The following is a 23,256-nucleotide window of genomic DNA, read 5'->3' as shown; positions in this document are numbered from 1 at the left end:
TGAAATTGAAATCACCAAAATTCACAGGTTCCGATAGTTCAACAGATCCTCAAAGTTTCTTGGATGAGACACTTAAGGCATTACGTGCTCTTGGATGTTCTAGTGAGAGAGCCGTGGAGCTCGCAACATACAAACTAGAGGATATGGCCAACACATGGTATGAAACTGTATTGCTAGGAAGGCCGGCAGGAGCACCACCACTGACATGGGACGAGTTCACTAAGTTGTTCAAGAATCATTTTCTTCCAGACAGTCTGATGCAACAACATGCTAGAGACTTTGAGAGATTGGTTTAGACTCCAGATATGGATGTGTCAACATATAACACTAAGTTTTGTAAGTTGGCTATATATGCTCCTCACTTAGTGCCTACCGAAGAAGCTCGAATTCAGAGGTTTGTTGATGGATTGGTTGGTCGTCTATACACTGCAGTAGCCCCACAGATGAAGACTTTATCCTACTCTGATGTAGTCGACCTTGATAGAAAGATTGAAAACAAGGGACGTGAAGAGCGTGCAGCTAGTGAGTTACGTAAGAAGGCCAAGACCGGAGGGGCTTTCAATGGCGGTTTTAGTGAAAATAGAAGAGCAGGAAACCAGGGACAACAACAACAACACACAGGGTTCTCAGACAGGGACACACATGTCTTCACAATCCACATACAGACCACATTACAGACAAGGTAATAGGGCACCATCATCTTCTGGGCATCGTAATTCTGGGCAGATATATGCCACTAATTCAGTCTGCCAGACCTGTGGTAGGTCACATTTGGGCCAATGTCGTGTTCTAACGGGAGAGTGCTTTCGGTGTGGCCAGTTGGGACATCACTTGAGGGATTGCCCTCAGCCTCCGAGAAATTTCAACCAAGCTTCTATTCAGTCAGCTGCACCGACTCAAACTACTCGTAATACTTCGGGTGCTACAGGTACAGGAAACAAAGGTCGAGGTGTTGCAGACCGTGCTACTGTGAACCAAGGACAAGGGAATGCTGGTAGAGGTCAGGCAAGAGTTTTTGCATTTACTAGACAGGATGCTCAAGCATCGAATGCAGTGGTTACAAGTATTCTTTCTGTCTGTTCATTTGATGCACTTGCGTTGATTGATCCGGGATCTACTAACTCTTATGTGTCCTCGTACTTTGCTTTGAGATTTAGTAGACAGCCTGAGCTATTGACTGATCCTTTTCTAGTTGCTACTCCTGTTGGAGAGTCTCTATTAGCTGAATACGTATATCGTGCTTGTCAGATTCGGGTTGAGGGTAGAAATACTCTAGCTGACCTTATTGTACTTGATATGATTGACCTCGACATGCTGACGGGAATGGATTGGTTATCTTCTTGCTATGCTATAGTCGATTGTCATGCAAAGATAGTAAGGTTTGAGATACCAAATGAACCCAGTTTTATTCTAAGAGGGAGTCAGGTTCCAGAGACTTGAAAAATTATATCTTTTATGAAGGCTCAACGACTTCTGAAGAAAGGTTGCTTGGGTCTCTTAGCTATTGTAAATGACACAAGAAAGGAAACAGCTAGTATAGAAAATGTACCCGTAGTGAGAGAATTTTCTGATGTATTTCCTGAGGATTTACCAGGATTGCCTCCAATACGAGAAATAGACTTTGGTATTGATTTGCTACCTGACACACAGCCCATATCGATACCCCCATATTGAATGGCACCAGCAGAGTTGAGGGAGCTAAAGCAACAGTTACAAGATTTGTTAGATAAGGGTTTTATTAGACCTAGTGTATCACCATGGGGTGCACCAGTACTGTTCGTAAAGAAGAAAGACGGATCCCTGAGAATGTGCATTGACTACCGGCAGTTGAACAAGATAACGATACGCAATAAATATCCTTTGCCTCGTATAGATGACATGTTTGATCAGTTACAAGGAGCTGCCCACTTTTCAAAGATTGACCTCCGATCTGGTTACCATCAACTCAGAATCAAAGATGAAGATATTTCTAAGATTGCTTTTAGGACTCGATACGGGCACTATGAGTTTCTTGTGATGCCTTTCGGACTGACAAATGCTCCAGCTGCATTCATGGATTTAATGAATAGGGTGTTCAAGTCGTTTCTAGATAGATTTGTAATAGTATTTATTGATGATATTCTGATATATTCTCGTAGCCAAGGAGAACACGAGAATCATATCAGGACTGTGTTGCAGACATTGCGAGAACATCAGCTTTATGCTAAGTTCTCGAAGTGTGAATTCTGGCTAGACTCGGTAGCATTTTTGGGGCATGTTGTATCCAAAGATGGAATTATGGTAGATCCTAAGAAGACTGAAGCTGTGCAGAAATAGCCCAGACCTACTTCTCCTACAGAGATTTGCAGCTTTTTAGGCTTAGCAGGCTATTACAGGCGTTTTGTGCAGGATTTCTCCAGAATAGCAGCACCGCTGACCAAGCTAACACAGAAAAATGCAAAGTTTCAGTGGACGGAGGAATGTGAGCAGAGCTTTCAAAAACTCAAAACATGTTTGACAACTGCACCAATATTAGCCTTACCATCAGGTTCTGGAGGATTTACAGTATTCTATGACGCCTCGAGGGTGGGATTAGGATGTGTTCTCATGCAAAATGGTCGTGTTATAGCTTATGCTTCGAGACAATTGAAAAAGCACGAGCAAAACTATCCTACACATAATTTGGAGATGGCTGCAGTGGTATTTGCTCTAAAAATTTGGAGGCATTATCTATACGGCGAAACTTGTGAGATTTACATAAAAATCTGAAGTATATCTTTTAGCAGAGAGATCTGAATCTTCGGTAGCATCGTTGGATGGAACTACTCAAAGACTATGATTGTTCTATTTTGTATCATCCTGGAAAAGCCAATGTGGTGGCTGATGCATTGAGTAGAAAATCTATGGGAAGTTTGGCACATATAGCCCCTGCAAAGAGACTTTTGGCCAAAGATATTCAGAGACTAGAAGATACAGGTATCAGATTTAGTGTCGGAAATTCAGAGGCATTGTTGGCTTGTGCTCAGGCTAAGTCTTCAGTAGTTGAGCGCATTAAGGCCACCCAATATGAGGATGAACGATTATGTAAATACAGAGATGAGGTCATAGCTGGTTGTTGAAAGTGAAGGTGTTCTTCGAATGGGTGACAGGCTATGTGTAGCAGACGTAGATGGGTTAAGACATGCTATTCTTAAAGAAGCTCACAACACTAAATACACTATACATCCTGGATCCACAAAAATGTACCATGACCTGAAGCAATTTTATTGGTGGGAAGGTATGAAGAAAGATGTTGCTAACTTTGTTTCTAATTGTTTAACTTGTCAGCAGGTCAAGGCTGAGCATCAGCGACCCGCAGGACTACTACAACAAATTGAGATTCCAGAGTGGAAATGGGAAAGAATTACTATAGATTTTGTCACCGGGCTACCACGAACCCTTAGAGGTTATGACTCGGTATGGGTGATTGTAGATCGACTGACGAAATCAGCACACTTTTTGCCGGTAAAGACTACATATGGTGGAGTCAGATATGCACAGATATTTATGAACGAAATTGTCCGACTTCACGGAGTTCCAGTATCCATCATCTCTGATAGAGGATCACAGTTCACTTCACGCTTTTGAAAATCTTTTCAAGAAGCATTAGGTACACGAGTAGATCTTAGTACTGCATTTCATCCACAATCAGCAGGCAGTCTGAACGTACTATTCAGATCTTGGAGGATATGTTGAGAGCTTGCATTCTTGAGTTTGGAGGTAGTTGGGACACTTATCTACCGTTAGCGGAATTTGCTTACAACAATAGCTTCCAGTCCAGTATTCAAATGGCACCGTACGAAGCATTGTATGGTAGAAGATGTCGTTCTCCTATCAGATGGTTTGAAGCTGGTGAGACTAACTTATTGGGACCCGACCTAGTACAAGAAGCTATGGACAAGGTCCAGTTGATCAGACAGAGATTGCTTGCAGCTCAAAGCAGACAAAAGTCTTATGCTGATAAGAGAAGAAGAGATTTAGTATTCACAATTGGAGACAAAGTGTTCTTACGAGTCTCCCCTATGAAAGGTGTAATGCGGTTTGGGAAAAGAGGCAAGTTGAGCCCCAGGTTTATAGGACCGTATGAGATACTAGACCGAGTGGAAGCGGTGGCTTATCGTTTGGCACTTCCTCCTGAGTTGTCCTTTATTCATCCAGTGTTTCACGTCTCAGTGCTAAGAAAATGTATATCAGACTCATCTCAGGTGATTGAAGCACCGACTATACCACTCGATGAGAAGTTGTCTTACGAGGAGGAGCCAATGGCTATTGTTGATAGACAAATAAGAAAACTACAGTCAAAAGAAATCGTGTTCGTGAAAGTCTTATGGAGAAATCATACAGTTGAAGAAGCTACTTGGGAAATAGAAGACACTATGCAAGTCAAGTACCCCCATTTGTTTCAGTACATGTACGTACTTGAGTTAAATTCGGAGACCGAATTACATAAGGTGGGGAGGATGTAATCCCCTATATCTTTAAATAAGGGTGTATTAATAATAATAATAATAATAATATACAAAAATTATAATAAGAAACTAACAAAAAAAAAAGGATATGTATCCAATAAAGGGCCGAAGCCCATTTTGTGGAAACAAAAATTAAATAAAGAAAGAAAAGTGAGATAAAGGGGAACAAATCAGAGACAAAACAAACAAAAACAAAACCCAACAAAAGAAAGAAAAGGGAAAAAACGGGTTTGCTTCAGGAAAACGCTGAAAGGGATTTCAGAGGGAGAGGAAGAAAAAGAAGAAAAAGACTGGAATCAAACTTTGAGAAATCTTAAATACGCACTGATTTTTACGGGTAATACTTGAATTTCTCATCTGGGTTCTTTTCTTCTGGTAATTCTTTTTATCTCAGTTCATATATTCGAAGGGTTTCACAAGGTATAAGAAATTAAATACCAATAAGAATTATTCTGGGCAAATTAAGAGTCAAACATGAAACCGCGAGGGTTGGGCATTCTAAAATAGCTATGAATTAGCCTAAATAAGAAAATTAACATGAGATTGATATTATGTAATTATAGATTGATTGGAGGAATTTGTACGAGTTGCTTGAGGTGAAGCGGTTGGTATTTCGGCACGAGTATTGTGAGTAGTAACCTTACCTCAATTTGTATTTCTACAGCTAGCATGATTTACATATGATTTAATATGAGCATGTTACCGACTGATTTGAATATGCATGCGGGACAAGTCCTTTACTCGATATGATACTACTATATTTATTTTAGACGATTACAGTTATTCTGAATATTCTCATTGTTACTGAATACGTTTTACTGTTACTTGAGATAAGATTTACCGTTATTGAAACGAAATTACATGATTTGATAAAAACCGAAATGCCCTATATTGTTGTAAAATATTTTCTACGAGTATATACGGATTACAGAGACAAGTATAAATAGGAGTAGACATTGAAGGATCCCGTAGCTAACGGCGGGTTCGTTAGACCTGGTGCACCTTGTAATTACTGATTACCGTTATAGCCCTCGCTAGTGGGAAGGTAGAACTAGCATACCGTTACCGATTTTCCTCGAGTAGGGACTACCGATATATATGACTTCTTTCAAGGAAGTCCACAGTTATACTGATTATATGATCCGTTCATTGAAACCTCCCAAAATGTGAATACTGATATTATACAGGGGTTACCAAGCTTATTACTGAATTGTTAATTATATTGTACTACAAGAAAAGTGTGATGAGACTGAAAATTATTTATTATTTCTGAAAGGGCATTTTTATGTATTTTCTCTTTGAGATACTAACATGTTTCTGACTTGTCCCCAAATAAAAACGGTTGTGGTTAAGTGTTATTACTCACTGAGCTAGCGACTCATTCCCCGCTAATTTTTTTTTACAGAGACAGCAGTTGACGTAGGCGAGGATTTCGTTAATTAGAGCGCACAGGTTGAGAATTCTTGGTGAGGCTCGCACTTGTTCGCGTGGGCGGAGATTTTTATCAATTGTTATGGTCGTATCATTAAACTCTTAGAGTCGCTCCATAGTCAATAATTTAGTGTCATGAGTATTCTTTTGTTATTATAGTCTTATGTTGAGTATCGTCCTTTATTATGAAAGTCGGAGGTAGATTAGTATTTCTGGTTGTTAGTGTATTGATTAGTAATGGTGGAGACTTATTTTTGCTAATTGGTAAGTTGCCAATTGCCAGTTGAATTGCTATTAGGTTGTTTGATCGCTGATTTGAGACAGAAAATTTTTTGGGATGGTCCAAAAACAGGGGAAACTCTGCCCGATTTTCTGTAAGATTACCGATGAGGCTTACTTGGGAGCCCTTGCTCCTAAGCGCCGGTCACGATCCTAAATTGGGTCTGTGGGTCGTGACAATAGGGCTACATGGAGCTGAACATGTAAAAAACAGGTTCATGTCTAGGAGAAATAATCTAATGTCTTCAGGTTACAAAGAAATAACTCAAGATGATCTCAAGGTGTTATGCTTATTTCTTTGAAACAATCTTTGCATCTGTCTGAAAGATGTTCACAAGGATAGGAGTGTGAAATAAATAGTGCTCGACACTTGAAATATATGTTAGCAATCAATAATATTGATAGAAGAACAAACAAATAACAAACTTTTTACACCACATATTCGAATATACACTTATAGGAAAATTTCCAACATTTTTTAGTATAAGGCAAAAGAAAATTAGACTTCAAAAGGATCATGTTCTCCTTTCCACTTGACTATAAAAAGAATAGATAGATGTGCGCAATACCTTGCAAAAATACTGTGGTTGAGCTAAAAGCTTTCAGGAACTACATTGCGGCGAATATGTGGATGTTTGATGCTTTTTCGGACTTATCGTCGTTTGTCATATAGTAGTGTAAATGGTTATTACTAAAACTCTAATGAATTGATTTTGATAGAATATGATCGTTCAATTTATTTTATCGGCAATCGTATGTTTAAGATAATATATTATTAAATTATATACTAAATTTGACATTTCTTTAATTATAAAATGAAGTTAAAATGAATTGTTTATGGAAATTTGTAAAATTGTAGTATCATACGCACATTACCATCAAAAGCACAAAGTAATCAAGTTTGGAGTTGAGCAATTAAGATATTCTTCCAATGTAAATATAGTAGCTAGTTCTACTATTTAGAAATGAGAGTTTGAGGGGACAAACACATGCTCCGAGCGCCTGTACAAAATGCAATAGAAATTGTACTCCAAAATTGTAAATTCTATGCATTCCAATGTTATTGTGGGACACTTGTACTGCTTCGTGACATGTATATATACACACACGTACTCGGAAGAATTTGTGTTAAATAGTTAAGTGATTGATTTCCCAGGTAATGCTGAGGATTCAAATTGTTCAATCTAATGAAATTAGGTATGATAAAAAGAGGCCAATCTCTTGCTTATGAATTTTTTCCAAATTTTCGATCGGTAACATTTGGAAGGATACTTTCTAATAGGAAAAACTTTAACTTAATAAGAAAAATGATCAGAATAGCTAGAAGTGTTACTAGCTTTTAAAATGACCAAAAACCTAATTCAAGTACTTCCGTAGGGGTAATATTTTCGGTAGCTAAGGGACAATAACAGAAATGCAATACTACATATAAAGCTTTCCCAGAATTGGACATTTTTCGTGAAGTGATTAAGTTCAAACTAGGATCATATAGGTGAAAATCAAATAGTAGGTTAAAAAATGCCAAAAATAGTTACATGTGAGGTTTGGACAATTGTACGAATTAATCACACAACTTCATTAACTTTATTAAAGCAAAGTCACACAACTTTATTTTATAAAGCAAAAGTTCACTAAATTTTACTGCAGTATCATATAAAATTAGAATTTTTTTTATAAATAATCACTCAATTCGATCAACGTTACTGCATACTGGCTTTGCACCTTTTTATTTTATGGTTAACAAAAGATTTTTCAGAAAGAAACTAAACGGGCGAATAGCAGGATAGCAGGACTTGCCCCCAGTGGCGGATCCAGAATTTTAAAGTGATGGGTGCTTGCCGATAAAAAATCCGAAAGAAGAGGAAAAAAAAGTTTAGTTATGGGTGCTCACTCTATATTTATCTAACTATTTTTATAATTGCCTATTCAAATTTACTAAATACGGTTAAATGTAATGAGTGCTCAAGCACCCATAAATAACCATGTACATCCGCCACTGCTTGCCCCTTCCGTAAAGTTAGTAGTATTATTGATCAATTTTGAATCAAACACAGGAGAAGAAAGAACTTCAAAACAGAAACTTTCCATTTTTTTACAACTTCGACGACAACGACGGCGTGCTTATATACTCATCAAAAACCTCTTCCTCTTTCAGTATGGGACAATGTCCCTTTGTCAAGGGAGAAAACTTAAAAATTCACTTAAAATTTTCATTTCCCTCCATTTCCCATTCACCCTATTTTAAGCCATATTCAGTGCTAACAATCCCCCACATGAATGGGGAATGGCTATATCACGGAATTATGCATGAAAAACTGTGTGATTTGCAAGCAAGGATTAATTGCATCTGGATAAGTAGGTTTACCCTTTGAACTTTCCGTAAAATTAAGAGAGTTGGCTACAGATTTAAAAATAGACATGAAAAGTGGATGCCTTTACTTATGTTTAAAGACATAACGTGCTCGTATAATTAGTACAAGACTCCATTGCTTTTAGCCATTTTTCTTTAGACATATCTTATTATCTGTGATTTTAATACTAAAGATCCATTTAATCCTGCCATGGGAATGGATAACATTGAAATCTTTTATTAGATCATTGCATTATTGTCTCATCAACACAGTTCCATCATGATCTATCTCCAAAATCTAACAATATATATTCTTGCTTCTCTTTAAAGGTGCAATGTATATTCAAAAGGAGAAATACAAATGATTTAGCCAAACAAGGCAAATGTCATATAGTTTGACTTAATCAGTATTTAGGAATCTAGTCACTTTCAAGTATCGAAACAGTTGTTACTGATGATCAACAGCCAAAGTTTCACCACAATGTCTATATCATCAACCAAACCCTATTTAGAATAATTCTCTTCCCCTCCCCCCTCTCCTCAATTAGTCATATTCTTGACTGACAAGAGAAGAAAAGGGAAGTAGGTTCCCTTTTGCTTGAATTTCCACANAACTTAAAAATTCACTTAAAATTTTCATTTCCCTCCATTTCCCATTCACCCTATTTTAAGCCATATTCAGTGCTAACAATCCCCCACATGAATGGGGAATGGCTATATCACGGAATTATGCATGAAAAACTGTGTGATTTGCAAGCAAGGATTAATTGCATCTGGATAAGTAGGTTTCCCTTTGAACTTTCCGTAGTGAACTTATGTCGGATATACTCGGTCAATCCGTAGATTTGATATCTTTGAACCGTCGAACTTTGGTGTATACCTAGACAACCATAAGTCACACAACCAACCATTAACCGTCTTTGGTTCTCATTGTTGTGTTCGTTTCAGCCATGAACACCGCCTGGTTTCATAAGTGCGTAGAGAACTGGCCTTACAAATCCTCCTTGAAGCGGCTAACACTTCACACTTACCTAGGTAAATTCCTTAAGCTTGTTAGTAAACTGTATTTGTAAACTAATTATGGAAAAGATAAAACAACAATAAACAGAAAATATAAATGAAACAAAAGTTAATCCGACCCACTGAATTCACAGTGTTTCTTTAAGGACTTTAATCCCCTCCTACTACCCATGCTTATGGATTATTTCTTCCAAGGATAGAACGAATTACACACTGGTGTAGTGGTACTTGAGCGACCGACGACGACGGCGGCACGAGACTTGCCTTCTTCTCAACTCTTTAAGAACTAGAAGAAGAGCAATTGCTTATATACTCATCAAAAACCTCATTCTCTTCCTATATGGGACAATGTCCCTTTGTCAAGGAGGGAAACTTAAAATTTCACTTAAAATTTTCATTTCCCATTCACCCTCTTTTAAGTCATATTCAATGCTTAAAACCCAAAAATATATACCACATTGTTTACATAATATATTTATGTTGCTGTATTAGCATTCCAATATTTTATAAATCTACACCAGTCAAGCATTTCCTCAAGTAAGAGTACAACCTTTCCAAGTGGCCCTGTTTTGCGTATCCCTTCTATTAAAATTAAATATGCAATGTGATTAAGAGATAGATCCATTTAGCTTCTTCTTCTCGAGGACATTCTTGCAGAATCCAATATGCCATGTCTCGAATTTATATGCTGGAAGATCCTCCATTCTATTCAACATTTCACGGTCTATAACATAAGAATAGATTATAGGACTATCTCTAAAATGTAATTGACATAATACAGGAAAGGATGAGCACATGCATGTATACGCTCAGTTAATAATCAAAGTGAAAGAAACACCATGATACTGGTAGTTCTGAAATTAGATTCACAATATTGATAAGAAAAGATGCATATGAAGAATCAAACACCACTTATATATCCATAACCTTACCCTTAAAGTTGAACATGCCGAATAAGCATCCATATGAACTCAAAAGAATCCTAGAAATTTGAGAAAGACCTAGAATAAAACATATAACAAAAATTAAACACAGAAAAAGCAGAATTAGAGAAACCAATTATAATTAGTACTAATAAATAATTGAATAAAGGGGAGAGAAAAAATTTGATAGGAAAGACGGACAATCCCCAAAACAAGAATACTTACTGGGTGAACAAATGAAAGAGGTTGAGAGGAACAAACAAAGAAGATCGAAGCAGTGACTGAGACTTTGAAGTAAAGCGATGCTGAAGGTTAGATACAGCTGCCATGGAAGTTGTGACTTAGAGAAGGTAGAAGAAGAAGGTGAAAGTCAATAATGGAGTCCGGAACCAAAATGAGGGTTTTTGGGACTCAAACCACCAAAATAGGTGAAAAAACAGACGGGGAGCATTTCTATATAAAGCACATGAAATTCATGCGCTATCCTTAACGGCACATATATAGCGCATGAAATTCATTCGTCAATAATGAGTCATGCTCACTGGAGTGAAATAATTTTTTTTACCGAGTAAAATGAAATAAAATGTCTCATCTTTGACACGTGTTTACAGAAAGTAGTACACACTTCTGCAAAAACGAATAAAGTAAAATAACTATTTTGCCCTTGTTTGGACACCCCAACTCTCAGCTTAGTAGTCAACTTTTTGCCCAACTACCACAACATAGGAAGAAGCTTTAGAGAATCACCTTCAAAATGCAATTAAACACCAATCAACTAAAAGAAATTGAAATTGAGAGGAGCGGAAAAAATAGACATTAGGGAGGTATAGAGTAGAAGGTACACTTATAGCATCTAAATTGGTTTGGTTTATGATACAGCTAATCCATAGTATTTGTTGTTTGATGCCTTACCCCAACCCACATAGATATGACTACCATCTTTGTTGGGTGCACACACTATAAACATTCTGCCACCAAATTATGCAGTAGTAAATATGTTTAATTAGAATCTATTACCATGAAAATTAAATCATTTTCGGTAGATATTTAGGCCGGCAGCAAATTTAAAAAATTAAATTTCAGAATGTGTTGCAATTGGTAAAAGATTGTTCGTTTAGAATGTTGCAAGTTTTGATCTGATTGTACTGTTCTCTATGATATGTGGTCCGTGTAATTGAGAGTAGCTAATCATCAGGCATGTAATTACAACTTGACATCAATTAAATAGGAAAAAATATAAAGGGTCAATCCAATGTAAACCAAAGTGCTAATGTCATCAGTTGTGGAATTATCCTTTCCTAGATGTTTTCACTATATTAAAGGAACAACAGAGCCAAATAGCAGATTATGGTGTAAATTGAAATTGTTAGGATTCACATACCGCCTCTAATATTTGTTCCATTAATAAGAGGTTTAAAATGAATAAATATTATATTTTTTCAATCTTTGGAGTCTCATACACAATAATTTATCCCATACGATTAAGACAAATCTTTTTAATACAACATAGAAGAAAATGACACAGTACTTTACCTATAAATTTAAAACATTAAGGCGATTAAAACTTTCAAAATCACCATAACCACCCTCCTTACTTCTTAATGACTGATCACATCACTAATAAAATTTTATATCCTGCATGAGTCATTACTATTAGATGATTCAAGCAAAGGATAATGGAGCAAATCAAAACGTAGGAGTTCATCACTCGTCACTCATCACTGAAGGAATCAATAGACGATTTAAACAGCGGAGAAGCAAATCAAAAGAGCACTAAAACCATCATCAAAAGGCTTGCTTGATCATTTCATTTTGGGTCTCATGTAAAACCATTACCAGAAAATCGTTCCTACCTAGCACATGTTAGTTTCTTTGATCCCTGCCTACAAAAAATAAACATGTTTTTCCAGAGATTTTGGCAGACCTGATAGTTCTAAAATACTTGGAATTATTTGATACAACTCTAACTCTATCTCTGTACTTTGTTCTGATCGCTAATGAGTTACAACATTCTACACAGTAAGCTTTGGTTGCGCACATACTAAAAAATATTGGAAATTTTCCTGCAAGTGTATATTCGATTATGTGGTGTAAAAATTTCCATATTTGTTTGTTCTTCTATCAATATTATTGATTGCTAACATATATTTCAAGTATCGAGCACTATTTATTGCAGACACTCCTATCCTTGTGAACATCTCTCAGACAGATGCAGAGATTGTTTCAAAGAAATACGCATATAACCTTGAGATCATCTTGAGTTATTTCTTTGTAACCTGAAGACATTAGATTATTTCTCCTAGACACGAACCTGTTTTTTACATGTTCAGCTCCATGTAGCCCTATCATTAGTCTATCATACATTTTAAATAGTCTCAAAGTACAAAGCACCATAGAAGTTACTTGGAAGATCATTTTTATGTTATACTTCTTTTGATAATTCTTCTCTGGAGTGCTTATTTAAACAAAAAATGTGACCCTGATGAAACTTAAACCTACAATACTAAAATACACTCAGTGCAATTAGAAGATGAAGCACTTGGTATTAATTCATGTTAGTTATTAAGGTCTTTTTATGTGTTCTCCTAAATGACTTCAAAATCTGATCCCCTTAATATGATATTTAATTTCCAAAACTATACTTCTTGAAGTGATGATGTGCGCTCTGCAATTTTTGGCTTCATTCCATTTTGTTCTTTCAAAATTCGAAGAACATGTTTAAGTATAATTCTTCTTTTAGTTTATAATGATTCTCTTTTCTGGTTCTGCTATAGGCTTGGCATTTCCACTTTGGAACCTTTGACCTGAGGGTGTTTAGTGCTATTTGTATGGAAGGTTGGTTCTATCTCACGTGCAGTTTTACTATTAGTTTGTTGGTCCTACCATGAATAGAGTGTAAATCTTTTTAATGTTTGATAAGACTGGATCGACTCCCTTAATAATTGACTTTCAGATTAAAAGTTACTAACGTTGCCCTTGTGCTTGCAACCAGAGCTCTTGGGATCCTGACTTCATGATTTATCAAACCCTTCTGTTAAGGGCAAAAATAGAATTGACCACTTTTGCGTATTTGCAGTTGGTAAGTGAAGAATATGGCGTTGAAAGTTCTAGATAAGAATTATATTGTATGCTTTTTTTTGTTCAGTATTTAATTTTATTTCTAATAGTGCATCTTCTTCACTAACTATTATATTTCTTTCAAAATGAACATCTTTTGCCTCAGTTATTATTCTTGAAGGTGTAATATTCTTGGAAATAAGTTTTAATTGATTTATGTTATGCCCCATTGAAAGTAAAATTTCGTTGATATGATTTAAAACTAAATATTGGATATCTTTTTTTCCCACATTTGGAATTTTTCTAAAATCTTCTGACATAGAATCTTCAAACTTTTCCCAAAGTTCTTTTGGATTAGTAGGACTACAGTAAACTAATAATGTCACAAATAAGTGCTCAAACTGCAAGGCATTTGATAGGTCACTGCTTCAGACATACACTCAATTAAGCTGTTATCAGAATGTAATAAGCCCCTTTTTTCCGCAGCTTCTCTAAATGTCTCATTCACTTTAAGAAGATCTTCATATGATCTAAGATAATATCTTTCTCCTTTTGTCGGATGACATGTTACAATACGTCCAATAGCTGGACGTTGTTTTCACCGTGACCACATTTTGTCAGTTGACGACGACACAAAATATTCAGGGAACTCTTTATACAGTAAATTGAGATTTATAGCATCTTTGTTAGTCTTGTTCATTGTAAAAAATTCAGTTAACATTGTTTTGTTAACCATTGAATTGTTTATTATTTGATTCACACTTTGGTTACTTTTGAAAGATATAAATTGTTGTCCTTCAAGATGTAGCTGAAGTTGGCAAACAGTTGGAGCCATTTCATTTATGAAAAATCTAAACAAACGCCATGCGGCCTCTGGTGGGGAAACCCATCTTGCGGATTGGTATTCTTTAATTTCATTTATTTTTACATTTGTATCATTACCATGCACAGAAAAAGCAATTTTGTCGTGTCCTTTACAAATATATTTGTAAATATATTTGACAACTTTTATATCAGAACATATTTCAACATTGATATGACAATTGAACTTACCGAGTAAATATGGATTGTGTGGAACAACCCAAGAATTATCAATTCTGCGTCCTTTAACTTCGACTGGTATTATTTTTTGTCTTCGGTAAAGAGGATATGAGTTTTTTCCTTTTGTGGTTTGTTCAATAATTTCTTTTGGATGTTTAAACTTACACTTTCCCTTCTTTTCCATGGAAGAGTTTGTAGGATTTAAATAGCCACAAGGTCCACGGATCGTGTGTTTAATTACAAGTTTATATAGATCAGGGTTTGTGCTGCGATCAGGTAATTCAGCACGAACAATTTTATCATAAGCTTTTGGAGTGAGTAATTTGTATCTATCTTTGAGTATAATAAGGAAATGAGCATACGGAAGACCGCATTTCTGAAACTCGATAGTTTACATAAAAGATGCAACCTTTCCAAAAATATTCTTTTTCTGAATATCTGCTTTAAGTTCCTCTACTTCTGCTCTAAATACTCTACTTATTAAATCCGTCTATTTTGGACCTCATCTATTGGCAACTAATGTTCTAGTATTTCAGGCCAAGAAGGACTGCAAGTCATTGTTAAAAATATGCCGGGCTTTCCAAAACGTTGTACCAATGCAATAGCATCCATATATCTTCGACACATGTCTCTCGGACCTCCTATAAAACTACCAGGAAGAAATGTTTTTTTTTCCAATATTTGAAGCATCTCTTTCTCCTTGTCTTAAAAGATCAATAATCCCTTGTAGTACTTCAACTTTGTACTGTTGAAATACCCTTCCAGAATGTAAAGTTTCATTCGGTTCATTGTCTCTTATTTGAATTTTGTAACAATAATATTCACGGCAAGAAACCGTTTCTCTTTTCTTTTTTCCTTTTGATAAAACTTCAGATTCCATATCAAGCAACCCATCGATTGAAGTCATGTTCTTTATACTTGCAGTTGTTCACATTCACAGTATACTTGGTAATTTGAATAATTATATATATATTTTTAATTTTTTTAATATCATAATGCCATCCATTTTGACCATATGGGAATAACAATGGGTATTGTAATGGATCATAACATCCATAATAATAATTTACCAATTGGCTTCTATTACTGTGAGTGTATATCCGAATATGTGGTGTGAAAATTCTGTCATTTGCTTGGTCTTCTATCCATATTGCACCAACTTCAGATGCAGTTGGTAAATATATGTTCGTTGGTCTAAGCTAGAATTTGATTTAAGTGCAATGTACAATTTAGATATATTTGGAACATCTGTTAATGATCTCAGAAAAGCGGAATAGGGATTGACCTTTAGTATATCCATGAGTTTCCTGATAACTGTTTCATTAATTTTATCCTATAAGGCCATTCGATTATTTAGCTCATTTTCATTGTCGTAGAAATATAACTGTAAATTTTTTCCTGTTGCTCCTGAAGGTACCAAATCATCGATGAAGTGGTACATTTGTCCCCGAACTCTAAATGTATAGATGCCATGGTTTCTCTTTGCTAATTCTCTATCATAATTTACTCCAAGCGAAGTAAATGCAAACATATTATTGTTGGTTCTACTGTGAGTACGAAAATGTCTAGATTCTTCGGTGTCACCTAAAAACAAATTTCGTAACTCTTGAGGCATTTGATGTCAGATCAATTTAATTGATCCATTATCACAACAAAAAGTTGGTGGTTCATACTGAAACCGTTTTGCTCCACAATTTCTTTAAATGTATGTAACTTTAAATTTCCACGCATGGTATTGCCTTTCATCCCGTAAAATAATGATACCCCCTTTACTACCTGACGGTTTTATTCCCTCCAATCCGCCGATGTACAGCTCCAGATCTGCTTAATTAGTTTTTCCACTTCCACCTTCGTTTCCTGTATGCACAGCACCCCTGCTTTCATTTATGAAGTAGATCAGTAGTCTCCATTTATCTTGATTTAAATAGTCACCGCATGTTCCATGAAATAATTTTAATCTTCGTTTGTTCTTCCTACCCCTGCTTCCTGTACATGGTAAATACCAATTATGTCACATATAGAAGTATTAATATATAAATTATTACTTTAGTAGATAGATACATACCTCTCTTTGAAGTAATTATAACTTTTGAAGTTAAAGTGTTTGGTGCAGCATCGTCATCATATGTACCTGATGTTGATCCTGGTATTGGAATAGCCAATGTTTACATATGATTAAATAATTAGAAAATTTATATTGTTGGAATATTTAAAGTAATATTTATGGACTGACCTATTTCAAAGATAGAGAAATAATCAACTATATGTTTTCCTTTGTTCGAAGCAAGTAACGTATTTAATTTGTAGCTACAGAAACGTGACCTATATGCGAAATAACTTCAATGAGAGTAGATTAATTTAAACATGTATGTATGACAAATATTATAATTTATACAAACATATTTCATAAAAGGAAGATATCGATACAATTTACTAACCTTCTTGAAGGTGCAGCAAAGGATTGGTAATTGTAAGGCCGCTTCGCTTTTGAGGTCGTCTATCAACTTCCAGAGATGAGACTGTATTACTTGAGTGTTGAACGTCTCTTTGTTTTTTCGATTCAGCTCTTTTATCTCGCAGTTGGACAAAAATAATTGTTTTCTCTCAGGTGACATTTGCGCATATCTAGTACGACGGGGCAAATTTCTCTCATCAATTTGTTCTTCCGCATTCCTTTTAGCTTTTTGAGGTAAATTCACATTATTTATGTTTCCAGATGTTCCTGCTTAGTAGATTAATTTAAACATATAAGTCTACTTATAGATACCCACAAGACATCATTCGTATGAACAAATATTATAATTTATACAGGAATATTTCGTAAAAGGAAGATAACAATACAATTTACTAACCTTCTTGGAGGTGTAACGAAGGTAATTGTAAGAGCGCTTCCCTTTTGATGTCCGCTATCAACTTCCAGAGATGAGACTGTATTACTTGAATGTTGAAGGAGTCTTTGTTTTTTTTATTCAGCTTTTTTGTCTCGTAGTTGGGACAAAAATAATTGTTTTTTTCAGGTGACATTTGTGCATATCTAGTACGACGACGTAAATTTCTATTAGCAGTTCGTTCTTCTGCATTCCTTTTAGCCTTCTAATGTAATTAATTCACATTATTTATGTCTCCAGATGTTCCTGCTTAGAATAGTTTATACTTTTGTTAAATTTATACTATAGAATGGTATAATCTGAAATTCACATATTATATCAAATATTTAAGTTAACGCAAAGTTAGAAGAAGGGTAAAATACGGTAAGAAATAGACAAATGAGAACAAATCCAAATTATAAGAAAGCCTATAGACACTACAATTAGAGAATTTGCGCAAGACATTATTCGTATAAACAAATATTATAATTTATACAGAAATATTTCATAAAAGGAAGATAAAAATACGGTTTACTAACCTTCTTGAAGGTGTAATGAAGGATTCGTAATTGTAAGAGCACTTTGCTTTCGAGGTTGGCTATCAACTTCGAGAGATGAGACTATCATATTACTTGACTGTTGAAGGAGTGTTTGTTTTTTCGATTTAGCTCTTTTATCTCGTAGTTGGGACAAAAATAATTGTTTTCTTTCGGGTGACATTTGAGCATATCTGGTAAGACGGCGCAAATTTCTATCAGCAATTCGTCCTTCCGCATTCCTTTTAGCCTTCTGATATAAATTCAGAGTATCTATGTTTCTAGACATTCCTGCTTACAATAGTTTATACTTTTGTTAAATTAATACTATAGAATAGTATAATCTGAAAATTATATAGTATATCGAAAATTTTAGTTAACGCGAAGTTAGAAAAATAGTAAAATACTCTAGGAGAAAGACAAATGAGAACAAATGGCATACATTTGAGACATATTTCTTTAACACAACTCCAAATGGTAGAGAATGTTGTTGAGTGGTAATGTCTAGGAGAAGTAAACAGTGTACCTTTTGAGTTGTTGACAGATGAATTAGAAGTGCATAGTGCGGCAGTAGTAAAAGTCAACTTGATCCTGTACAAAAGTACATCATTTACCATATATGTTATGCATCGATAAAGTTGTAGTTATAACCAGGTAAAGTAATCTCAATACTCAATTACCGGGTGCTTTGGAGATAATATAATTAGCACATGGTGATTAAAAATGTTTTGTGTATGAAGTGCAATTAAGTGATTTTTGCAGTAACAAATACGCCATTAGAAATGGAGACTAAATTGGTCTTCATTCACCAAAAAAGACTAAATACACAACCAAACATATTGCCATTTACCTTATAACGTCATCCTTCGATGTGAAGTTAATTTGTTTGTGATATTCTCTTGCTTTATCTGATTCTAGTTTATGTTCTTGAGTGGTATACTTCTCTGCTCACTAACCTTTCATTACCTCACTTAAAAATAAGAGTACAAAAGTAACTCACCTTTATTTATGCTGGGAATTACTTACGTAGGTAATAAAAAACTATATAGNAAACCAGTAAAAATACAACAGATGATATAACTTTTTGACCGATGAATTTACATTTAAAAAATATAAGTCTTGGTATATAGTGGACTTCAGACTACACAAAAAAGCACAAAGGTCTTAGCAGAAAAATAGCCATTCAAAATTGAAAGGAAAAATTATCAGCAAATTTGAGCTTAACAATTAAGGAATAACACAACTACATCAATATAAAAACTAAAATTCGATCAGGTCTTAAAGAAATCGAATTAGTACACCAGTTTTAATAGCACAACAACTTTTTTGTCATCCCAGGCGGCACTTCTTGTGCCTGAACTTGTGGGCGCTAAGGATAGCAAAAAGGGTCATTCTCAGAGCTGACAGAGAGAGAGAGAGATGGCGAATTACGGTATAATTAGATGTATTTAAATTTGTCAATTGGACTCAGAGACACACTCATCCATAAATATAAAAATTAACACACTTTTTAAGTTTTTTCCTCTGATTGAATCTGCAAAGAAAACGATAATTCTAGAATTTTTGTACTATCATATCTAACCAATTAGTACAATTTTTATTGCATGACTTAGTAGTAAGCAAAACTTTTTAGCTCTAAAATGTAGTAATATTTAATAAAGCCCATACCAGAGACAATATGGAACTTATAACTGAGAAATTTAGAAGTTTAAAAAAAAAATCCTACGTTCAGGTGCATGCATGTATAACACTGGCAAATATACAAAGCAAGAGGGAAAAAAAAGCCCGAACAAACTCGTGGAAAGAACACTGCAATAGAAGCAACCAAGCTAAAGTAAAATCAGACTATAAGGACAAACAATCAGCAAGAAGTAGAGAACCTGGGTGGGGTTATTTGTCAGAAAGAATCCGTTTTAACTCCATAACAGGCTATGCCGATTGTATCCTCAGATTTAGTAGCTTCAGAAATAGTGAGGACTGAAGAAAGCAGGACGCAGAGCAGTTCGTAGAAGCAACAATGCAGCAACCAATTCAAATTGCAATTAGAGCAGAAACTGATTGCTGCCAGATTCAGTAGAAGCAGAGAAGTTGGCTCGTTTTTAACGGAAGAAGTAGCAGCTTCTGGAAACAATTGATCTCAAATATAAATGAAAGAACAAATTCAATTACCAATAAACCCTCAAGGGAAAGCTTTTTAGTAAACCTAGAGAGGGGCAAAATAGACAAAGAGCAGCTAGGCAAAGGTGTATTTAAGCACATTAATTATGTTGAACATAAGAGGAGAAACAAGATCAATTGTTTAAATTCCTTTTACACTGGCCAACGTTCAGGTGAAAATCCAACTGATCTTGTTTTAATTTGAAAGTAAGCTCCTCGCACAAAATAACACTTGATAAAATAATTTGACTCGATTGGAAAGAAAAATAGCGGTTGCTAATAATATCCATCGCAATTAAACTTGGTGCGCTCACATATCATATTATTTTAAGTGCTGATAGGGCAAAAGAGGTGGTGACATTACATAAAAATTGTGGACAATTCAGCAACATACCGCAGATGTTTCGTAGCAAATGTTTTGTCCACTAAAATTTCTCACCAAAAAAAAGTTGGCGCCATTATTGAATAACATTAGCCACGAATTTTATATCATCGGTAAAATATTGTTTTATCACTAATGATGTACCCAATTTGTGACAAATTATAATTTGTCTTAAAATTGGTAAAACTGTTATGACGACCCAAAGGGGTCATCACCTGTTTTAATTAATTCTGTGCTTCTGAGGCCTTGAAAACCTCATTTAGAGTCGTCTCGATTTGCGTGCGCAGTCCGGGCGCGTAGCCGGAAAGCTTAAATGTGAAATTCTATGAAAAATGCTAAATTTTGATGTTAAAATGAATAAATTTGACCTTGGTCAACATTTTGGGTAAACGGACCCGGACCCATGATTTGACGGTCCCGGAGGGTCTGTAGGAAAATATGGGACTTGGGCGTATGCCCGGAATCGAATTCCGAGGTCCCAAGGCCAAGAAATGAATTTTTTTGTAAAATTGTTTTCTAAAATTATTTAAGGAAATTTGAAATGAAAATTTATTAGAACGTGTTGGTATCGGGCCCGTATTTGGTTCCGGGGCCCGGTACAGGTCTTATATATGATTTAAGATGTTTCTGTAAAATTTGGTGAAAAACGGACGTCGTTTGACGTGATTCGGACCTAAATTGGAAAATTTGAGGTTTTATGAAGTTTGAAAGAATTTTTGGATTTTGAGGTTTAATTTGATGTTTATGATATTATTTTGGCAATTTGATCGCGCGAATAAGTCCGTAGGATGTTTTTGAGGTTGTGTGTATATTTGGTTTGGAGCCCCGAGGGCTCGGGTGAGTTTTGCATAGGCCACGGGTGCATTTTTGAACTTTGAAAAATTGCTGGTATTTCTGACCTGCAGGCTTGCGAAGCCTGGTTCGCAAATGCGATATCGCAAAAGCGAATGGCCTTTCGCAATTGCGAAGTTAGCCCAGGTCTGCTCTTTCCTCGCAAATGCGAGACAATTCTTCGCAAATGCGAACACTCTCCTATTGGCCAGACCTCGCAAATGCGATCAATAGGTCGCAAATGCGACTCTCACAAATGCGATGCTGTGTCGCAAATGCGAAGGTCCGTAATTTTCGAAGGGTTCGCAAATGCGAACTATTTCTTCGCAATTTCCATATCTGAGGGTCGGGGTTCGCAATTGCGAACCCCTGTTCGCATTTCCATAACTAAGACCTGCAGTTTTTACACTTAACCGATTTTGAACTTCATATTTTCTCAAACCCAAACACACTTAGGCGATTTTTCAAGGTTTTCTTCTTCTCCAAATTAATTGTAAGTAAATTTTAACTAACTTCCTTCAATTCTTAACATCTTTTAACATGATTTCATCTTCAAATCAATAATTTTCATGGGGGAAATTGGGTGTTTTGGATAGAACCTAGGTTTTTCAGAAATTGGGGATTTGGACCTCAATTTAAGGTCCGATTTCAAAACAAATTACATATTTGAGTTCACGGGGGAATGGGTAATCGGGTTTTGGTTCGAACCTCGGGTTTTGACCACGTGGGCCCGGGGCAATTTTTGACTTTTTGGGTAAAACTTTGGAAAACTCATTTTCATGCATTGGGGTTGATTCATTTAGTGTTTATTAATGTAATTAAGTAATTTGTGATTATATACGAGCGAATTGGCGGTGGAATCAAAGGGTAAAGCTATAATTGAGACTTGAGTGGTGTTCAAGGCATCAAGGTAAGTGTTTGGTCTAACCTTAGCTTGAGGGATTATGTAACGACCCGGCCGGTCGTTTTTGGAAATTTCGCCCCGATCCCCCATTAACTGTTTGCCCTAAGTTCATTTCTGCTATTTTGGTTTGCCGGGACGTTCAGGGTTGAGTTTTTGGAGAGTTTTGGGACACTTAGTCCCTAAATGAGAGCTTAAGAGTTGAAAAATGGTCCGTAATCAGAACAGTGTGAAGACGACCTCGGAATGGAAATCCGATGGTTCCGTTAGCTCCGTTAGGTGATTTCGGGGTTGGGAGCGTGTTCGGAATGTATTTTGGAGGCTCGTAGCTCATTTAGGCTTGAAATGCCGAAGTTTGAATTTTTGAAGTTTCTGGTCCGATAGTGAGTTTTTGATCCGAGGGTCGGATTGGAATTTTGGAAGTTGTAGTAGTTCCGTCATGTCATTTGGGATGTGTGTGCAAAATTTCAGGCCATTCGGCCGAGGTTCGGGTAGGTTTTTGATCGAAAACGTGTTTGGTTGGAATTTGAAGTTCTTAGGCTTGAATCTTTGATTAATTCGGGTTTCCGGCGTTGTTTAGGTGTTTTCAGGATTGGTACAAGTTTGAATAAGGTATTAGGTGGTATTGGTACTTTTGGTTGAGGTCCCGGGGGCCTCGGGAAGATTTCGGGTGGTTAACGGAAGAGTTTTGGAAGTTGGGAAATAGCAGCACTGTTGCTTCTGGTATCTTTCCGCTTCTGTGGCTTGGGGAGCGCAGAAGCGGAGCCGCGGAAGCGGCCTGGTCATCGCAGGAGCGGGTTTGGGCAGAGTTTTTCAGGTACCGCAGATGCGGAGGAAACTACGCAGGAGCGGCCTCGCATCTGCGAGAAAGAGAACCGCAGATACGGAAACTTGGACTTTTATTAGAACCGCAGAAGCGGCTTAAATTCCGCAGAAGCGGAACCGCATAAGCGGTTAATGGTCCGCAGAAGCAGACATTGGCTCTTTAGTGAGA

At 36.1% G+C, this 23,256-nt stretch overlaps 1 protein-coding gene across 1 annotated transcript; it reads left to right on the top strand.

Moving 5' to 3' along the window:
- Positions 1-3,911: 3,911 nt before the first annotated feature.
- LOC109212881 lies at positions 3,912-21,508 on the top strand (the record flags this gene model as incomplete). Its single annotated transcript, XM_019376580.1, has 2 exons — positions 3,912-4,429; positions 21,436-21,508. Coding segments are annotated over exons 1-2 (591 nt in total), but the record flags the coding sequence as incomplete, so codon positions are not given.
- Between the last annotated feature and the right edge of the window lie 1,748 nt (positions 21,509-23,256).

The sequence above is a fragment of the Nicotiana attenuata genome, unplaced genomic scaffold (assembly GCF_001879085.1).
Source record: "Nicotiana attenuata strain UT unplaced genomic scaffold, NIATTr2, whole genome shotgun sequence".
In the NCBI taxonomy this organism is placed as follows: Eukaryota; Viridiplantae; Streptophyta; class Magnoliopsida; order Solanales; family Solanaceae; genus Nicotiana; species Nicotiana attenuata.
Note: the sequence above shows the minus strand (reverse complement) of the source record. Positions and strands in the feature narration are given on the sequence as shown.